Below are 18,841 nucleotides of genomic sequence, written 5' to 3'. Positions count from 1 at the left end.
TCGGAAAGAAATTTGTTGGGCCAACCCATCAAAATTACATCAATCATAGATACTGATTCCCATGCTCTGCAGTGAAGTTTGAGAATGTTGTGTCGCAAACAGATTTTTTGGAACACTGAAGACCAGGAAAATATTTTGGCGAGAACCAATTTGTGGTTTTCTATATATGTGCTCAGATGGTGTTCCTGCGTTTTAGTTAACGTAAGAGACGCACAACCTGAAGAGATTTATTTTCAAGATGCCACTGCCAAAAACACTTGGACTTCTCATGATGGAATTCTTGATGGTGCTGCTTGGTTTGTTGAGATAGACAACATAACCACAATGCACTATCTGAAACAGGACTTGTTGAAAATGGGAGGTAAAAGATGGACATGGACTGCCTTCAATTCCAAAACATCAGATAGGAGTTATTTTTCCCAACACAGCTCCAACAGTGTCAAATGCTGTACATGTTCTCTCAAGCCACCCAGGAATCATCTGTGACCAGTTGTGAACGAAGTTCTTGCGGCGAAGGAATCCCTTTCAGAAATAATCGGTCTTGCACCACCACCTGAGACTGTTGGACCCCAGAGAGTTAATCTTAACTTGTCCTGCCAGTTGCTCTCCCACTGAGACCACTGATTTTTCTAAGCATTGCTGCATAGGTTTCATGTGAAATTCTTCACTGGATACACGGAAAATGCAATAGGCCACAGAAAAGACAAAATCTAATTAGCCATAGGGAAAAGAGCTCCCTAAATTTGATGACTTTAGTGAAAAATGATAAATACTTTACTCCGAAGGGGACACGTCTCCATGTGCTGTGTTCTTTTTTGGTTGTTTTTCCATTTATTGTGCCCTACCAGTCTACAATATAATTCTCTGTACAAAGAGGAATGAAGTGGAGCCACAATAGGTTTCTGGGCTTGAGGAGCCTGAATTACTTGAGGGCTTTCAAGCGTCCTGAGTTGCTCCCATGGGTTGCTATTGCGTGGCTTTGGCCACTTCGTCCGATGCACACAAAACCTCAGACTGTGCCTTTTCCAAGTTTGCCTTTGCCGCATTGATGTCAAGCATGTATCGGAGAAAAGCTCCCTTTGCTAGCAGCTGTAGCTCTGAGACTGCACTGATTGTAACAGTCGCTGCCCACAACGTATGTTGAAGCAACCCCTTAATCACTGAACTTGGTAATGATGCCAGGGGGCAGGAACTGAAGGGTTAGGGCAAAAACAGGGAGGAAACCAAAAGCTTTGGTCAGGGTGGGTACATCCACTTGCTTCATACTTGTATTATTAAAGAAAACTTCAAGGAGCAGAAGGTAAAGCTCATGGGCTGTGGGTCCCCTGGAGACATCTCTGCACTTGCCAGGCCTGGCAGATGGTGGCATGGAGCCAGAAAAGATGGACAATGACCTCCATGCTCTATGTTTAATGTCACTCATCGAAAGTCTGCATTTGTACAGGGGTCAACTTTGGTGGTTGATGCCAAAACCTACCAGACATAAAAACATAGTAGTGTTCAAGTCCAGAAATGCCCTTTCTGCAGTGTAAGCCTTTATCAAAAAGTCATCAAGGTAGGGGTAGATTTTGTGAAGTTTGAGTTGCTACCACAGACATGCACTCTGTCTGAAAAGGTTTAAATTAGACTGAAAGGTAGAACTGTCTGCTTGTAATGGGAACTGCCTACTGTGAGCCTCAGGAATTACCAGTGCTTCCTTGCCACTGGGACGTGAATGTAAGATTTTTTTTTTTTAAGTCCACAGCGCACACTTAGTCATCCCCCATGAGCTGAGCCAACATTCTGAAATTCTGTCTCCTGGGTGTGTGTGTGTGTTGGGGGGTGTTAGTCATGAAGCAAAAGTACCCAAGCCTGTATAAAGCATTGGAATGAGGTGAGGAACATGACATTCACCCAGAGGAATCGGCAAGTGCAGCTATGAAGTGGCTTAAAAATAGAGCACGTCAGGAAGATCAAGGCCAAATTATTGTCCTTGTGATGCACAATAGTTTCGAAAATTAAGCTCAACATCTTATTTGAATGAGGAGGGCTGATCATGCACACAAAAAGGCCAACAAATAGGCTTATCAGAAAAAAAACGAGAAAAAAAACGCAGTAAATCAGAATGACATCCACTATCTCAACAAGGCGGTAACCTCTTAAAAGTGTTTAATCTGCAAAAACAGCAGGTGTAGATTGTGAAGGTTCAGATCAAACTCCCTGCTCTGTTGGGACAATAGTTCTTTCCCCAAGGAGGAGCAAAAAAAGCAGGGCACATGACCAGGGCAAAGTGTTCAGAGTGGGCCAGGGGTTCAGAGCGCCAGTGCATTCAAGGTCAATATGGAGCCACTGGAATGCTATATGCTCAGTCCTGCTACAGCAACAAACAAGTAGAGTGGGCTAAATATAACATCTTATTCAGAAAAACTGTTTCAAGAATCCTGTGAAACTAAGATTATTAACAACTTCTTCAAACTTAACCAAGCACAGTCTGTACTAGTTGTACAGTACACTAACTATACCATGCTTTTAAATAAAACTGCAATTGGTCTTTAGAAATCACACTGTGCAAAATGACTACTATGGAAATAATACACAAAGAAAACAAAGACTAAGGATTATTGGACACAAGGTGTCAAAATGGACACCAACATTTAAATGGAGATAAATTAGAAAGGGAGTCTTAACTCCAAATAGTCTCACTCAATGGGCAGGCTGCAGCCTAAATTCGGACAATTTAAGCTTGAGAAAGGATCTTGCTTGTCCTTAAATACTGCCAATTTTATGGATAAGATCTGCTAAAAACTGATGCCCACTCTGAGACACGGTTCAGTTACCTTCCCGGTAATTTAGCTCAGTGGGCCAGCCTAGCACACTATTTAAAGTTTAGACTGCTATTTGGCCTGCTGGGCTCTACAGACTGGCTAAAGTTAGAGTAGAGTGGTCCTTCAAAGCAGGAACAATCATTTGAGATAAAATATATCAATCCATATTTTATAAGAGGGATAACTACTTTACACCCAGATTTTACCTGGGCATTGGAAAAGCCGATTTCTTGCAAAGAAATGAAAATGTCACTTACCCAGTGTACATCTGTTCGTGGCATTAGTCGCTGCAGATTCACATGTTTGGCACAGTCCGCTGCCTGGTGTTGGGCTCGGAGTATTACAAGTTGTTTTTCTTCGAAGTCTTTTTTGGTCACGGGACCGAAGGACTCCTCCCTCTTCGGCTCCATTGCGCATGGGCGTCGACTCCATCTTAGATTGTTTTCCCCGCAGAGGGTGAGGATGGAGTTGTTTGCTATAAATAGTGCCCATGCAATGGAGTGAATATGTATGTACGTTAAGAGTTTATAATAATTATTTACAAATGTACAGATGTTTAAGATTTATGATCTACTTCTAAACGGCTACAGGCTTCCCGGGGAGGTGGGAGGGTACATGTGAATCTGCAGCGACTAATGCCACGAACAGATGTACACTGGGTAAGTGACATTTTCAGTTCGATGGCATATGTTGCTGCAGATACACATGTTTGGCATAGACTATAAAGCAGTTACCTCCCCTAAAAGCGGTGGTTTAGCCTGTAGGAGTTGAAGTAGTTTGGAATAATGTTCTTAGTACAGCTTGGCCCACTGTAGCTTGTTGTGCATTTAGTACGTCTACACAGTAGTGTTTAGTAAACGTATGAGGCGTAGACCAGGTTGCAGCCTTACATATTTCGCTCATAGGAATGTTTCCTAGAAAGGCCATTGTAGCACCTTTCTTTCTGGTTGAGTGTGCCTTTGGTGTAATAGGCAATTCCCTTTTGGCTTTAAGATAGCATGTTTGAATACATCTGACTATCCATCTAGCAATGCCTTGTTTAGAGATTGGATTTCCTATGTGTGGTTTTTGAAAAGCTATGAACAGTTGTTTTGTTTTCCTGATTAGCTTTGTTCTGTCAATGTAGTACATTAGTGCTCTTTTGATGTCTAATGTATGTAGTGCCCTTTCAGCCACGGAATTTGGTTGTGGGAAGAACACTGGCAATTCTACTGTTTGATTTAAATGGAATGGTGAGATAACATTTGGCAGAAATTTTGGATTTGTTCTTAGAACTATTTTATTGTTGTGTATTTGAATAAATGGTTCTTGTATGGTAAATGCCTGTATTTCACTTACTCTTCTGAGGGATGTGATTGCAATGAGAAATGCGACTTTCCAGGTTAGATATTGCATTTCACAGGAATGCATGGGTTCGAAAGGTGGACCCATGAGTCTTGTTAAGACGATGTTAAGATTCCATGAAGGAACTGGTGGTGTTCTTGGTGGTATAATTCTTTTTAGCCCTTCCATGAATGCTTTAATAACTGGTATTCTAAATAGAGACGATGAATGAGTAGTTTGTAGGTAAGCAGATATTGCTGCGAGGTGTATTTTTATAGATGAAAAAGCGAGATTTGCTTTTTGCAAATGTAGTAAGTATCCTACTATGTCTTTTGTAGAGGCATGTAATGGTTGTATTTGATTGGCATGGCAGTAGTAAACAAATCTTTTCCACTTAGATGCATAGCAGTGTCTAGTGGAAGGTTTTCTAGCTTGTTTTATGACCTCCATGCATTCTTGTGTGAGGTCTAAGTGTCCGAATTCTAGGATTTGAGGAGCCAAATTGCCAGATTCAATGATGCTGGGTTTGGATGCCTGATCTGTTGTTTGTGTTGTGTTAACAGATCTGGTCTGTTGGGTAGTTTGACATGCGGTACTAGTGAAAGGTCTAGTAGAGTTGTATACCAAGGTTGTCTTGCCCATGTGGGTGCTATTAGTATGAGTTTGAGTTGGTTTTGACTCAACTTGTTTACTAGATATGGAAGGAGAGGGAGAGGGGGAAAAGCGTACGCAAATATCCCTGACCAACTCATCCATAGAGCATTGCCTTGTGATTCGCGGTGTGGGTACCTGGATGCGAAGTTTTGGCATTTTGAGTTTTCTTTTGTTGCGAACAAATCTATCTGGGGTGTTCCCCAAATTTGAAAGTACTTGTTCAGAACTTGGGGGTGAATTTCCCATTCGTGGACTTGTTGGTGGTCTCGCGAAAGGTTGTCTGCTGGTTGGTTTTGTATTCCTGGAATAAATTGTGCTATTAGGCGAATGTTGTTGTGAATCGCCCACTGCCAAATTTTTTGTGTTAGGAGGCACAATTGTGTTGAGTGTGTTCCTCCTTGTTTGTTTAAATAATACATTGTTGTCATGTTGTCTGTTTTGACAAGAATGTATTTGTATGTTATTATGGGTTGGAAGGCTTTCAACGCTAGAAATACTGCTAACAGTTCTAGGTAATTGATATGAAATTTTGTTTGGTGTATATCCCATTGTCCTTGAATGCTGTGGTGATTGAGGTGTGCTCCCCACCCTGTCATGGAAGCATCTGTTGTTATAACGTATTGAGGCACTGGGTCCTGAAATGTCCGCCCTTTGTTTAAATTTTTGCTGTTCCACCATAGAAGCGAGAGGTATGTTTGGCGGTCTACCAACACCAGATCTTGAAGTTGACCCTGTGCCTGTGACCATTGTGATGCTAGACACTGTTGTAAGGGTCGCATGTGTAGTCTTGCGTTTGGGACAATGGCTATGCATGATGACATCATGCCTAGAAGTTTTAGCACAAATTTTGCTTATATCTTTTGGTTTGGAAACATAGCACTTATTACCTTGTGGAATGCCTGCACTCTTTGTGGACTTGGAGTGGCAATTCCTTTTGATGTGTTGATGGTTGCTCCTAGATATTGTTGTGTCCGACACGGTTCTAGGTGTGATTTTGTATAGTTGATGGAAAACCCCAGTTTGTGAAGGGTTTGTATGACACATGTGGTGTCGTTTGCGCATTTTTTTACTGTGTTGGTCTTGATTAGCCAATCGTCTAGGTAAGGGAACACATGTATCTGTTGTCTCCTGATGTGTGCTGCTACTACTGCTAGACATTTTGTGAACACTCTTGGTGCAGTTGTTATTCCGAATGGCAACACTTTGAATTGGTAATGTATTCCTTTGAATACGAACCGTAGGTACTTTCTGTGAGAAGGGTGTATTGGTATATGAAAGTACGCATCCTTTAGGTCTAATGTGGTCATGTAATCTTGCTGTTTGAGCAGTGGAATGATGTCTTGTAGTGTGACCATGTGAAAATGGTCCGATATGATGTAGGTATTTAGTGTCCTGAGATCTAATATTGGTCTTAATGTTTTGTCTTTTTTTGGAATTAGAAAGTACAGGGAGTAAACTCCTGTGTTTTTTTGTTGTACTGGTACTAACTCTATTGCATCCTTTTCCAGTAGTGCTTGAACTTCTAGTCCTAAAAGTTCTAAATGTTGTGGTGACATTTTGCGTGTTTTGGGAGGGATGTTTGGTGGGAATTTGTGGAATTCTATGCAATAGCCATGTTGGATTATTGCTAATACCCAATTGTCTGTTGTAATCTGTTGCCAAGATTGGTAGAATTGGCTTAGTCTTCCCCCCACTGGTGTTGAGTGAAGGGGTTGCGTGACTTGAAAGTCACTGTTTAGGTGGAGGTGTTTTTGGAGTCTGGAATCTTCCCCTACTCCTTGGGAATTGACCCCACCTATATCCCCTGAAACCTCCCCTTTGGAAGGAACCCTGATATGGTGTGGTTCTTGTTTGTTGGCTGGTGGTGTCTGTGGGTTGGCCACGAAACCCCCCTCTAAATGGAGTTTTTCTAAAAGAGCCTCTGCTCTGCGGGGAGTAGAGTGCGCCCATGGCCTTGGCCGTGTCTGTGTCCTTTTTAAGTTTTTCAATGGCTGTGTCCACTTCAGGGCCAAAAAGTTGTTTTTCGTTGAAGGGCATATTAAGGACAGCCTGCTGGATTTCAGGTTTGAAGCCTGAAGTGCGGAGCCAAGCGTGTCTCCTTATGGTGACAGCAGTGTGGACTGTTCTCGCTGCAGTATCGGCTGCGTCCAGTGAAGAGCGGATTTGATTGTTTGAGATCGTTTGTCCCTCTTCAACTATTTGCTGCGCCCTTTTTTGGTATTCTTGGGGAAGATGGTCTACGAGAAGTTGCATCTCATCCCAGTGAGCGCGGTCATATCTGGCCAGCAGCGCTTGAGAATTTGCGATGCGCCACTGGTTGGCTGCCTGTGATGCTACTCTTTTTCCTGCCGCATCAAATTTTCTGCTTTCTTTGTCCGGAGGTGGGGCGTCGCCAGATGTCTGCGAATTTGCTCTTTTGCGAGCTGCCCCTACTACTACGGAGTCAGGTGGTAACTGCGAAGTAATAAACACTGGATCTGTGGGTGGTGGTTTGTATTTTTTATCCACCCTTGGGGTGATGGCTCTTGATTTTACGGGCTCTTCAAAAATGTGTTTTGCGTGCCGTAACATCCCCGGTAGCATTGGGAGACATTGATATTGGCTATGTGTAGCCGAGAGGGTGTTAAATAAAAAATCATCCTCTATAGGATTTGAATGCAGTTGGACATTGTGGAATTCTGCAGCCCTAGCCACCAGTTGTGAGTATGAGGTACTGTCCTCTGGCGGTGATGGCTTTGTGGGGTATGAATCTGGATCATTGTCCGGCACTGGGGTGTCGTATAGGTCCCAAGCGTCTTGATCCTGATTATCTTGACTTATGGTAGTTTGCGCTGGTGAGTGCATTTGTGGCGGTGTTTGTGCCGGCGATGCCTGTTGTAGTGGAGAGGGCGGAGGCGTGACTTTTTTAACCACTTTGGCTTGTGGTTGTGCGTCATCCTTGAGGAGACTCATCCTTCTTTTCCTCATTATTGGGGGAAGGGTTGATATCTTCCCTGTGTCTTGCTGGATGTACAGTCTCTTTTGTGTGTAGTCTGATTCTACACTTTGGAGCTCTTGTCCAAATCTGTGCATCTGGCCACTTATTCCTTGTTCCTCTGAGTAGGATGAAGGTGTGGTATTTTTCGGCGCCGAGAGAGAATCTTTTTTCGGTTTCGGCACCGACAGAATTTTTGTTCCTTTCGGCATGGATTCTCGGTGCCGATGTTTTTCGGTGCCGGTATCTTGTTTTTGTCTCTCGGAGCCGCTTTCTCGGCTCCGAGGTTGCTCCATGGCGGTCCCTCGACCGGAGTCGGGTGTCTTCGCTATGGGCGTGCCCTTTTTCGGCGCCTTCGACGGGTCGCCTGTTTTATGGGTCGAGCCATGGCCTGTTGGCAGTGGCGTCCCCTGGGCTTTCAGTTTGTCGATGGTTTTACTTTTCGACGTCTTACTCACAGTTTGTTGCTGTTGTTCGACGTCGGAGTCTCCGGATTCTGATTCCGGAACCGAGAATGTTTCCTCTTCGTCGTCGAAACGTTGTTTTGTCGGCGTGGACGCCATTTGTAGACGCCTGGCTCTTCGGTCCCGGAGTGTTTTTCTGGACCGGAAGGCTCGACAGGCCTCACAGGTATCCTCCTTGTGCTCGGGGGACAAGCACAAGTTACAGACCAAGTGCTGATCTGTATAAGGATACTTACTGTGACATTTTGGGCAGAAACGGAACGGGGTCCGTTCCATCGGCTTCGATGTCGCACGCGGTCGGGCCGACCAGGCCCCGATGGGGGAATCGAAGCTACCCCAAAGTCTTCCGATGATCGGTGTCGATGTACCTAACTATCCCGATACCGAACGGAACAATACCGACGCTTTCTTCCGAGATTCTGACTAACTTTCCGAACCGAAACACGGAGCGAAAAGGAATACGTCCGAACCCGACAGCGGAAAAAAACAATCTAAGATGGAGTCGACGCCCATGCGCAATGGAGCCGAAGAGGGAGGAGTCCTTCGGTCCCGTGACCAAAAAAGACTTCTTCGAAGAAAAACAACTTGTAATACTCCGAGCCCAACACCAGGCAGCGGACTGTGCCAAACATGTGTATCTGCAGCAACATATGCCATCGAACATGCCTTTACATTGGAAGAGCAAAAAAAAACTCAAGACACAGGGATTGTTCTGTCAGGGTCAGCTACAACCTTTTGTGCACGAGCCATCTGCTTTGGTATTAACGCACATGCATATCTGAATAATATTTCCTGTTATCATTAAGCTTTAGTTTTGCCCAAACCGCAGGTTTGAAGACAGACAGCGCCTGTAGATTCTAGTTATAGTGGGAAACCTCAAAGAGTACACTAAGCCTTTGCCCAACATTATCTAATGAAGGAAGAAGACTCCTCTGACCATTATTTAGAAGACGAGGTTCAAGCCGCGTAGAGACCTAAATCTGAGCATCCAAAATTGATTGGTCACTTCATAAAATTAAAGGGTCATGAATACTTTTTTTTTATTTTTTTTAAAAAACATGCTGTAATTATGTGTTTCTTTTATTTTGGATTTAAGATGGACTCATTTCTGTTTGCCTAATAATCAATGTTCCATTCTGTAGAAAGGCTTAAGCAAGTCTTTACTGTGGTTAATAAAACAACTGTATAAAAGGGGTTTTGACTTTGGACACGCCTTGATGCTGAATGACCTTTTCACATAGTGCACAATCATATACCGCCCTTCTTGTTGCAGACAACCGTATGGCATTTAAGGATGCCATGCTCAAACTGTTCCCAACAAATGGAAGCCCCTGTCTGGGTTGGCAGTGAGACTGATCTTTTGATGGAGAACCCCACATTAAATATCAACAAAATTCTCAATAGGGTATTAAACTGTCTGAGGTATGCCTCTCTTAAACATACATGCATTGATTACGGGAACACGTTTATCTCTTGCCTGCAAAGATGGGCAACAAAAAGGCATGACAATAGTGATGATTCGAGGGCCCGATGTGAGGCTAAAGGGAAGGACTGGAAATTTTTAGTGAAATAAACCTACCACAAAATACTGGCATTTCCTTTGGGACAGCAGGAACAAACACAGGAAAATACTTCTGCACACCATCCAAGCCTCGTGGTCTAAAGCCAACAAGCCTTAAGCAAGGGAAAACATTCTGAATTTCTCCTTTCAAGGGTAAGAGTTCACAACCATGATGTCAATAAGGAAGTACCTAAACAAATGACTGACATCAATGACGGACTACAAAGAGTTCATTGTGAAGAAACAAATAACAGACTATATTCCACAATTCTCTATTTAATCATATCAACGGTTGTACATCTACTAACCTTAAAAACGGAGTACTAAGAACACAATGAGTTGTTCTTCTGTATACACAAAACGGAGTAAAGTGTTCTGCCCAGTGGAATCGGGAGTATCCATGAATAAACTAAAGGACTAGATATCATTAATGGACTGTATTTGTGATGAATTTTAGATTTACGCTATTATTACCTATGAGATTACATTAAGAATCATGTGTTTGATTCATTTTTGATTGTTACTGAGTGCATCATAATTGTTTCTTTCGCAAGGACAGGCATTTTGTAACGCTAAATAAAGGCATGAGTTTAAAAAAGGGGGAAGGGGAGCAAGCTAACCACCTTATCACACTCCTTAGTAGGATGGAACAAGGCACCCAAGCAGCAATAGAATCACAGCCAAAAACGGCTCAACTATAGCAAATCTTTTGCTTTGTGGAGGCGGGCTGCCACAGTCTTGCTCAAAACAGGTGTGCGCTTTTGCTATGGTATGACAGATATTGAACAGATTATAGCAAAATAAGGATATGACTCCACAGACAGAGCGCTACTGGACTGAGAACAAAGACACTGCCATAAAACAAAGGCAGTACACACGTGATGGAAACTGGTGAGGCCTTCAACAAAGGTGTAAAAGCAAGTCCTGGTCTTGAGTGGACCGCTCGCTATGCTGCATCCAGAAGGCACACCAGTGTTAGGTGGGGAGCCATGGTGAAAATTTGCAACATGAGCTCTTTGAACCTGCAGGTAATAAGTATGCAGAGAATTCATGGCACATTTTCCATCATCGGGAACTGTAAACTTCGTACTTGTATAGCGCACTACTCACCCGTTAGGGTCTCAAGGCGCTGTACGCATACCGCTGTGGAACCCCTCCTGGCTTTTCCCTGTTTTTATTATTATTTTTTTTTTTTTTTATATATATATTTTTTTTTATTTAATGCGTTTTTATATAGCGCGGACTTTACCCGAAGGTGTCAGAGCGCTTCACAATAGGCAAAGTAAAGATACAAGAGAAGAATTACAAGTGAGCCTGTTACAAAAACAAACGTTACATTACATGAGGCAATAGTGATAATTGTGCACGTATCAAGAGCAAAAAAAATAAACGAGGTAGCAAACGATACGTTATGAAAGGAAAAAGTGACGTGTGCAGGTTACAAGAGCAAATAAAGTACGAGTAGAGGTAAAAAAATTGCAATAAATGGTAGACACTCAAAACACTAAAACAATCGTTACGTTACATGAGGCAGTGGTGGCCGTTGTGCATGTATCAAAAGCAAACAAGAAATAAGAGGTAGCAAATGATACGTTGTAAAAGGAAAGGTGCCGTGTGCATGTTACAAAAGAGTACAAAATACAGGTAGAGGTATAATACTGCACTAAATGGCAGACACTCAAAACACAAAAACACCCTGGGAAGGCACTTCTATAGGCATGGAGAACAGAATTTCCTATAATGCAAGGACTTCCTTCAGAAAACAGAGGGCTTGAATTAACTTTGGAAGTGTCTTTGAAGGAGGAGAGCTTTGAGGTCAGTTTTGAAGGCCTGGGAAGAGGTGGTGGTCCGAAGCGGAGGCGGAAGTGAGTTCCAGATTCTTACCGCGTTGCCTGAAAAGGATTGGGCCATCGATCTTTCCTTCTTGAAAATGGGAGGTTCAAGCAAAAACTTTTCTGCATTACGTGATGGTCTAGAGCCCCCAGAGAGTTTCAGCTTATTCACCAGGTAGCGAGGGGAGGAGGAGTGCAAGGATTTGTGGGTGATACATGCAGTTTTGTAGATAGATCTTGCCTCTATGGGAAGCCAACGGAGGGTGGATAAAATGGGTGTGATGTGGTCGTTTCTTTTGGCCCCCATATATGAAACGATATATTGCCACTTCTGGGCAACCTCCAAGGTGAAGCCAGGCATCCCAGCGCTGTTGGGGCCGTTGTGGAGATTAAGCAAGCTATTGCCCAGAGTAACAGAGTGGGACTCATGAATTAGATTAGGCACCGATGCGAGAATGATCAGGTCCGAGGAAATTGAGCCCACGACCAGCTGAGGCAGGAATTGAACCCTGGTCCCGGGCCAGATTTCTGCATCAGGGTCTGCCGCTCTAACCATTGAGCCACACTTCTCCACTAGGGCTCAGGTGAATGATGCTGGGGTCAGAGTACATGGATGTTGATCTAACCAAAGGTCTTGAATAACTGGAAACCAAGGGGTTCAGTTTAGAGTGTTTTTTTTTTTCTTTGAAGCCTTGTCCTTAAACTTCAACTTACATGAGGAGGGTACACTAACAGTAACAGCCCTGTTTCATGTGCTCCACTGAAAGTACAGCTTGGCCTCATACTCATCCATCCTCACACAATGGGTCATCTATCAAAAGAACTTGGAGTTGTTACTTGGCCCCTAGTCAGATGATGTGCAGCTCCGTGACCAACATCTGCTCGCAACACATAACAATTTAAAGAATATAGACTGCTGTGGTGACATGCTTGCTACACTGCCAGATTATTATTATTTTTTTTAAGAAATAATTGTTTTAAGCCAAACGATATCAGAAGAGTGGATCTTCAGTTTAGCCAAGGACACGGAAAAATAAAACTGTTGGTGCGCAAGGTGCTCTGTCGCATCAAAGTATCACCCCCTACGCGCAATCATCAGTTTCATGCATCTTTCTTCTTCTGTGCCCTCAGAGAGGAGAACAAACTGTTGGAGACTGAGGGTGGATTCCTAACTTGGGACCTTTTTAGATCTCTGGTTCACAACCTGTGGTCCAGGGACCCCAGGGGTCCGCAAAGCCTCCTCAGGGGATCCGTGACAGTTTAGAAAATGAAATAATATTAACACATTAATAAAGTGCATATGAATGCAGTGGCTAAATGTACAATTGAACATTTTAAAAAAATACCGTAAGTTAAAAATTAAATTACTATTCTGAGATTGATTTGTGGGAGCAGTGCAAGTCCATCAAACAAAGTATAGTATGGACGATGTGTGGCTTCAACTGAATGTAGAAAATCTCCTACCTTCCTATTAAAATTATCATTTTTTTTAAATATATATTTGTTTGCCACTTAAATAAAGTGTGTTATCATTTGTGAATGTGTTTGATGAATGCTTGTTTCTGTATTTTTGCATATTGCTTTGCAGTTCAAATCATCAACAGTGTTTAGACTGAAGTCCTCGGCTTCCAGTAAGGACTCAGTGGAGGTCCCCGAATTCCAAGAATGATACAGTTGGGGTCCCCAGGAGTCAAAAGGTTGAGAACCACTGTTTTAGATGGTAAAACGGCATCACTGCAAAATAAGAAGGTGTCGGGGCAGTGAGGAATCTGCAGTTACAGTATCCACTAGAAAGAGAATTATAGAAGGTAGGCAAGCTAGTTGTTTTGATGGATAATTCTCACAGCTAATTCCTCAACTTTATAATAGATACAAAAGAAGGACCACACAAAAGTTGAGGGTTTGGGAGTAGCATCAGATCAAAACGCCCTGAAGAATCAGAGCAGGGAAAGTGACTTTCCTGCTCGGCCATCTGGCAAGGCAGTAGTGTTTTGTGAAGTTCTACTCCAAAGCCCAAATCTTAGCCAGGCAGGTTACCACTCTCCCCACAGACATTATAGCAGCCACGGCCCTGATGGAATAAGCACAAAGGCCTTCAGGGCTGTTTCAAGGCCACTGCGTAGCAAATCCTAAAACAAATGACTTTTCACCTCGACAGGGTCCTGTTCTGCACCGAATTCCTATACTTTGCCTCAAGAAACCTACAAAGAGCTGATGGTTGCTGTAAAAACTCAGGGCCCTGTCAGGGTACTAACAATGAATTTCTCCTCTTTTGAGATTGGTTGCAGGGCAGAAAATACAGAAGTGTAACTGAATGGCCAACATGGTGGCAGTCATGACCTTTGGTTGGAAGGCCACCTAAAGCCCTTGTACTAGTTTGTCAAAAAAGAATGTGGTGAAAGGCAGATGTGCAGAAATCATCTGCAGTTCACTCAAGTGCTGAGCCAACATAATGGCAACAAGGCAGAGTATCTTACATGAAAAATATCAAGCCTATGATCAGATCCCTTTATGTTATAACAAATGGTTGTTGAGAAACGTGAGTCAACCCTTTTGTAAAACTCATTCCCTGTCCAAAAGCAGTTGGTCAGGTAAACATAAGAAGAGCTAAAAACCTTTCACTTGCCTATCACGCAGCCTTATTAGCCTAATTAAAGAAACAAAAAAAGTCTAGCTTTCAAGGAGTCAGTGTTTTGGAAGTCCAACACCATGACACAAATGTGTCCCAGAGCCCAGTATAAATCTACTTTGTGGAAGGGCATCTGGCAACGAGTATAACACAACCCACATCGGTTGCTAAATTAAACACATTTATGTGCTGCTTCTCACTGTGCATCTTGGAGGTATAACTTTTAGACACTGAGATGCAGGACCCTACCCTGTTGCCAAGACAGATCGTCCCAAGTGGGCTCTTGATAGGAGGATACCACACTTTCATTGCTCAGTCCAGGAATAAAAGGACTTGGGCCTGGACTATGTTGACCATCCTCAGAACCCAAGGCAGGAGAGGTAAAGGTGGGTAAGCACACACAAGTCTGGTAGCAGTGCAGGCCATAGGCACAGAATAGAAATCTGGCTGTATAACTACTGGCTGTAGTTTCAAATTGTAATGTAGGCCTGGATCAGGATGGGCCAGATCAGCAAAGGATCAATGATTAGCACCAGTGGAGTCTGTGCCAGCGTAAAAAGGAAATTGCTTGGACCTTAGCACACAGGACCACAGTCCTTTTTTGTGCTCAGTAACTCCTAATTTTCCTGACCTGCATGTGGAAGGATGAAGGCACACCTAGTGCAAGACTAATGATCAAGCCACACAGACATTTAATAATGGGTACATTACCAACACCTGCTTTCTGCATTCTTACACTTTTTTAATCTTCTCTTTTTTGGTGGGTACATCGTTGCCTAGCACACTGCAAAGTGTTGAGTCGTCAGAAAAAATAGGGTTGTACCAGAGAATCAAAGGACACAGAAAGAAAGTAACTTAAGACAGCACGTAAGGATAATGCTCCAATTCTTCAAGTCTTGGGCAGTGTGGAGTCACCACGAAGCTTCAACTACTGGCACACAGGTGCATTGCTGAAGAATTCTCTGAATTTAATGTGGCACCTTGGGATATTCTAAAGGTGAGGACTCTGATGTTTGAGGAATTCATCAGAAATAAAGTTCTAGAGCACAATATCTAATTTATGAAAGAGTGATAATAACACTTTTAAACCACAATGGTTTATCTTTCTTTGTTCGTCATTAATATAACAAATCAAATCAGAGACGAAAGCATACCAATTAAAGCTGTTTTACCAGACCACCTCAGCACACACCATAACAATAATTGTGAATTATAAGAAAGTCAGCAAGGTCAATTACTTCATGCTTCCTCAGAAGCATTAACATCCACTCAATACTCACCTTTAGATAAGAGTTTTCGAAATTTCTGTGTGGCTGACAATTGCTGCTCTGGGTTGTTTGAGAAAATCATTTCAATCATATCAGCAGTAATGGTGCCAATCTGCAGAATGAACGGAAATATGAGGTTAAACAGTGATGTGAATCGACAGTCAATTTTAATTTACCTATATAGGCTGAAGGTTATTTAAAAAAAAAAAGTAAAATCTGCCTTTACAATGAATGCTCAACAACATACCAAGCATCTCCACATCATGCCGACGGACAAGTGTGCCATCGGTAAGTGAACTCTGGACACATAGCATAAAAATACAGTCTTATATGCAATTATCATTAATAACAGGCTTAACTATAGCCTGTTTAGAACACTGAATTAAAACTGTTCACTAACTAGACTAGTCTCTGTGCCTAGGATACAAAGGGCCTCAAACATATTATGGCTGGCTCTTGGGGAGGAACCAGAGGGACATCTCCATCCTTGCAGGATGAATTAGTTTACTAGGCAAAAACTGGAAATAGTTATTGCAGGCAAGAACACCAGACCCTCAGCCACATACAGAAAGACCAAAAAGGCAGTTGATTAGAAGCACTAATTCACATGGGATCTTGCACACAGGAGGAATTTGCAAGCAGGGCCACAAACAACGGCAATCAGATGAACCCGCAGAACTATAAAAAGATTAATAAATATGTCAGACACTAGTTTTTAAAGACTTGGTTGAACTTTTTATGAAAATATCTTACCAGCTGGTAATGTTGTAGGCCAATCTCCAGTCTTCTTAGTAGGTTTATTTAACAATCTAACAGTAATCAACTTGGACATTATGTCCATATTTTATGTCTAGTGTAGCAGTCCATCTGTATGAGCAGACTCCCTTATTGGCTTTGCACACTACTCCTGATTATCCTACTCCGTTGGCATCACTTAGCCTCTAAAATCAGGTAGCTGTCACTCATCTTCCTTATTTTTAACTCCATCAATCGAGCAACATGTGTTGCACACAACTATGTATATGCCTGCCTAGCACCTAAACACAGACTTGTCAACATATAACCTCGTTAGTAAATGACTGGAGTATTACACGGAATTACCCAGTACCTCTGGTCATACTCTTCAGAATTACCGGTGGTCTCTGCTCAGGATCTGCTCTAGAGATTTCCAACATATGACTGCTGATGCAGCAAGGCATATATTATTATGCTTTGTCACAGTTGTATTGAGTGCCAGGTTGTATGCTACTGGATGTTAAATTAAGATTGCTGACAGTGTTTGTTGGATTTAATAGAATGTTTCAGTCAGTCTCTAAATTAAAACTTTAAGGGGAAGTGAGAATAGAGTTGAGTTGAGAACTCGCAGGCAACATGCATCAATAGTTTACACAACAACTCTCCGCCCTCCCCATAGTCTCAAAAGTGCCAAGTTATGTAAAGTCACAAACGCCATGAACCTATCCATTCCTGAAAATGTGCCTATCGTTTAGAGTTGGGACTGCTTCACAGCTCAAGTTGCAAACAGAAGGTGGAAATTAAAGAGTGGAGTGGCCTTACCCTTATATAATCACTGGCTTTAAAACCAACTTCACTCAGCCATGTAAGGCATAGTCTCCGCATTCGGTACATGTCCTAGAAACAGTTTTATATGGGTCAATTGGAGACTCCTAAAGAGTACGGATTTTACAGAAGAGTTTGAAGGTGGGCAGCTTTCAGACTGGAGGGAAAGCAGACGGGAAGTTGATGAAGAGCCAGGAGATCAAAAACATCAGCTGCTTGAAATGGTGGAACACCAATGAGAGTATTATACAGAGGGACAGCAGCTAAGTGTAATAAAAAAAATTCTGGACGAATAAAATAATATACTGTGGAAGCAACTGAATATCAGAACTATAAATCCAGAGTTTCACAATTTTGCCGGCAGGAATGAGGGCGGTACAGTGCTATCAATATCACTTTAGAGATAATACTCTGTTACAGTGATGTCAGACATGTCATGAGTGATGTAATATGTGAGGTCATAAGCAGTGAATGGCGAGGGAATAATTAATTTCTTCAGTTAAGTATAACTCGTGGATTTAATTGCTTTAAGATGAAAATGTAATGTTTTAACTGACATTTTCACTTATCACCTCAATTTAACCTTACTTTTTTTTTTTTTTAAGTGATTTTTTATTTCATAAAATCTTACTTTATATTACCATACATCACTATGCCTAAACCATCCATGCAAGGAGTTCAGCCGTGTGCAGTTTGGGGGTAGTCCACCAGTGAATTTCAGTAAATATGCAGATGCCCCACTGTGCAGTGTCTGGCCATGCACAGCATGGGGGTAAGCCACAGGCCCTGGCCAGCAGGCGGGCCCTATGGACAACCACCCTGGGGCCAATCCCCTGCCAGTAGTAAATGCAGCGCACAGTCTCTTGCCACACGGAGAGGCCCTGCATCCAACCCTTGCAAGCAGCCACATCCTGGGGTCCTCCAAGACCCCACTGCTAGCCAACCCCCATGGTCCTGCAGCGTCCCAAAGATCTGCCTTACTTTTTTTTCGTGGTAGTACAATGAAATGGCAGAGGCCATACTGAGTGCTGTGGTAGTACCATTGTACCACCGCACACTCCCCAAAACATAATTTAAATTGACCTGGGCAGTCCCTCCGGAACTCACACTCACAGGGGCCAGGGGTTCAGGGTACCCATACGTACCCTGCACCAATAGCCCATCTTTTCATTTGTTTTTCATTAGAAGGGGGAACACACAAAGATCAAAGTTCATACTATTACCAAACTATAGTAAGAAATCACTGCATACGGCTTCACAGACTTCATAATAAGAGTCACTTTGGAGGTAATGTATTAAGTTCATACTAACTTGTCCTGTCTAGTGACATTATCTTTACTTACACCCATATTAATCACATTTTCAGATCTGCCAACAGTCACAGGTTAGGTACTCCCTTTATTGAGAAAGGGGATGAAGATCAAGAGCCACTGGAGAAGTTAACTCGTGTGTCTTGGCCACTCCTCATTCAATAATGGTAGCATATTGCATTTGTCAACCATGTATGCGTGGTCAGGGATGGAATTTATGGTTGTAGTTCAGATAGCCCACAGGAAACATTTTTTAGTGTAAACTGTAGGAAGCTGGCCAGGTGTGTGGTGAACACCTATGGTGTTATGACCTTATACCAGGTCCAGTTATCCCCTATTAGTGAAGCGTATGCAGTGTCTAGGAAGCCAGGGCTCTCTAGAGGTAGCTGTGGGTGAGCAGCCAAGACTTATTTAGGACATATACAAAGTTTATGCAATACCACTATAGTCACAGCACTTAAA

At 42.6% G+C, this 18,841-nt stretch overlaps 1 protein-coding gene across 1 annotated transcript in view; it reads right to left on the bottom strand.

The window, feature by feature from the left end:
* The window catches only part of KPNA1 (karyopherin subunit alpha 1), a 181,930-nt gene that overhangs the window by 113,087 nt on the left and 50,002 nt on the right, over positions 1 to 18,841 (bottom strand). Inside the window, exon 4 of the mRNA XM_069202718.1 lies at positions 15,522 to 15,621. Coding sequence (XP_069058819.1) covers positions 15,522 to 15,621 — 100 coding nt within the window. The remainder of the gene's footprint in view (positions 1 to 15,521; positions 15,622 to 18,841) is intronic.

The sequence above is a fragment of the Pleurodeles waltl genome, chromosome 8 (assembly GCF_031143425.1).
Source record: "Pleurodeles waltl isolate 20211129_DDA chromosome 8, aPleWal1.hap1.20221129, whole genome shotgun sequence".
In the NCBI taxonomy this organism is placed as follows: domain Eukaryota; kingdom Metazoa; phylum Chordata; class Amphibia; order Caudata; family Salamandridae; genus Pleurodeles; species Pleurodeles waltl.
The sequence above is the reverse complement of the archived record's forward strand: the minus strand, read 5'-3'. Positions and strand labels throughout refer to the sequence as shown.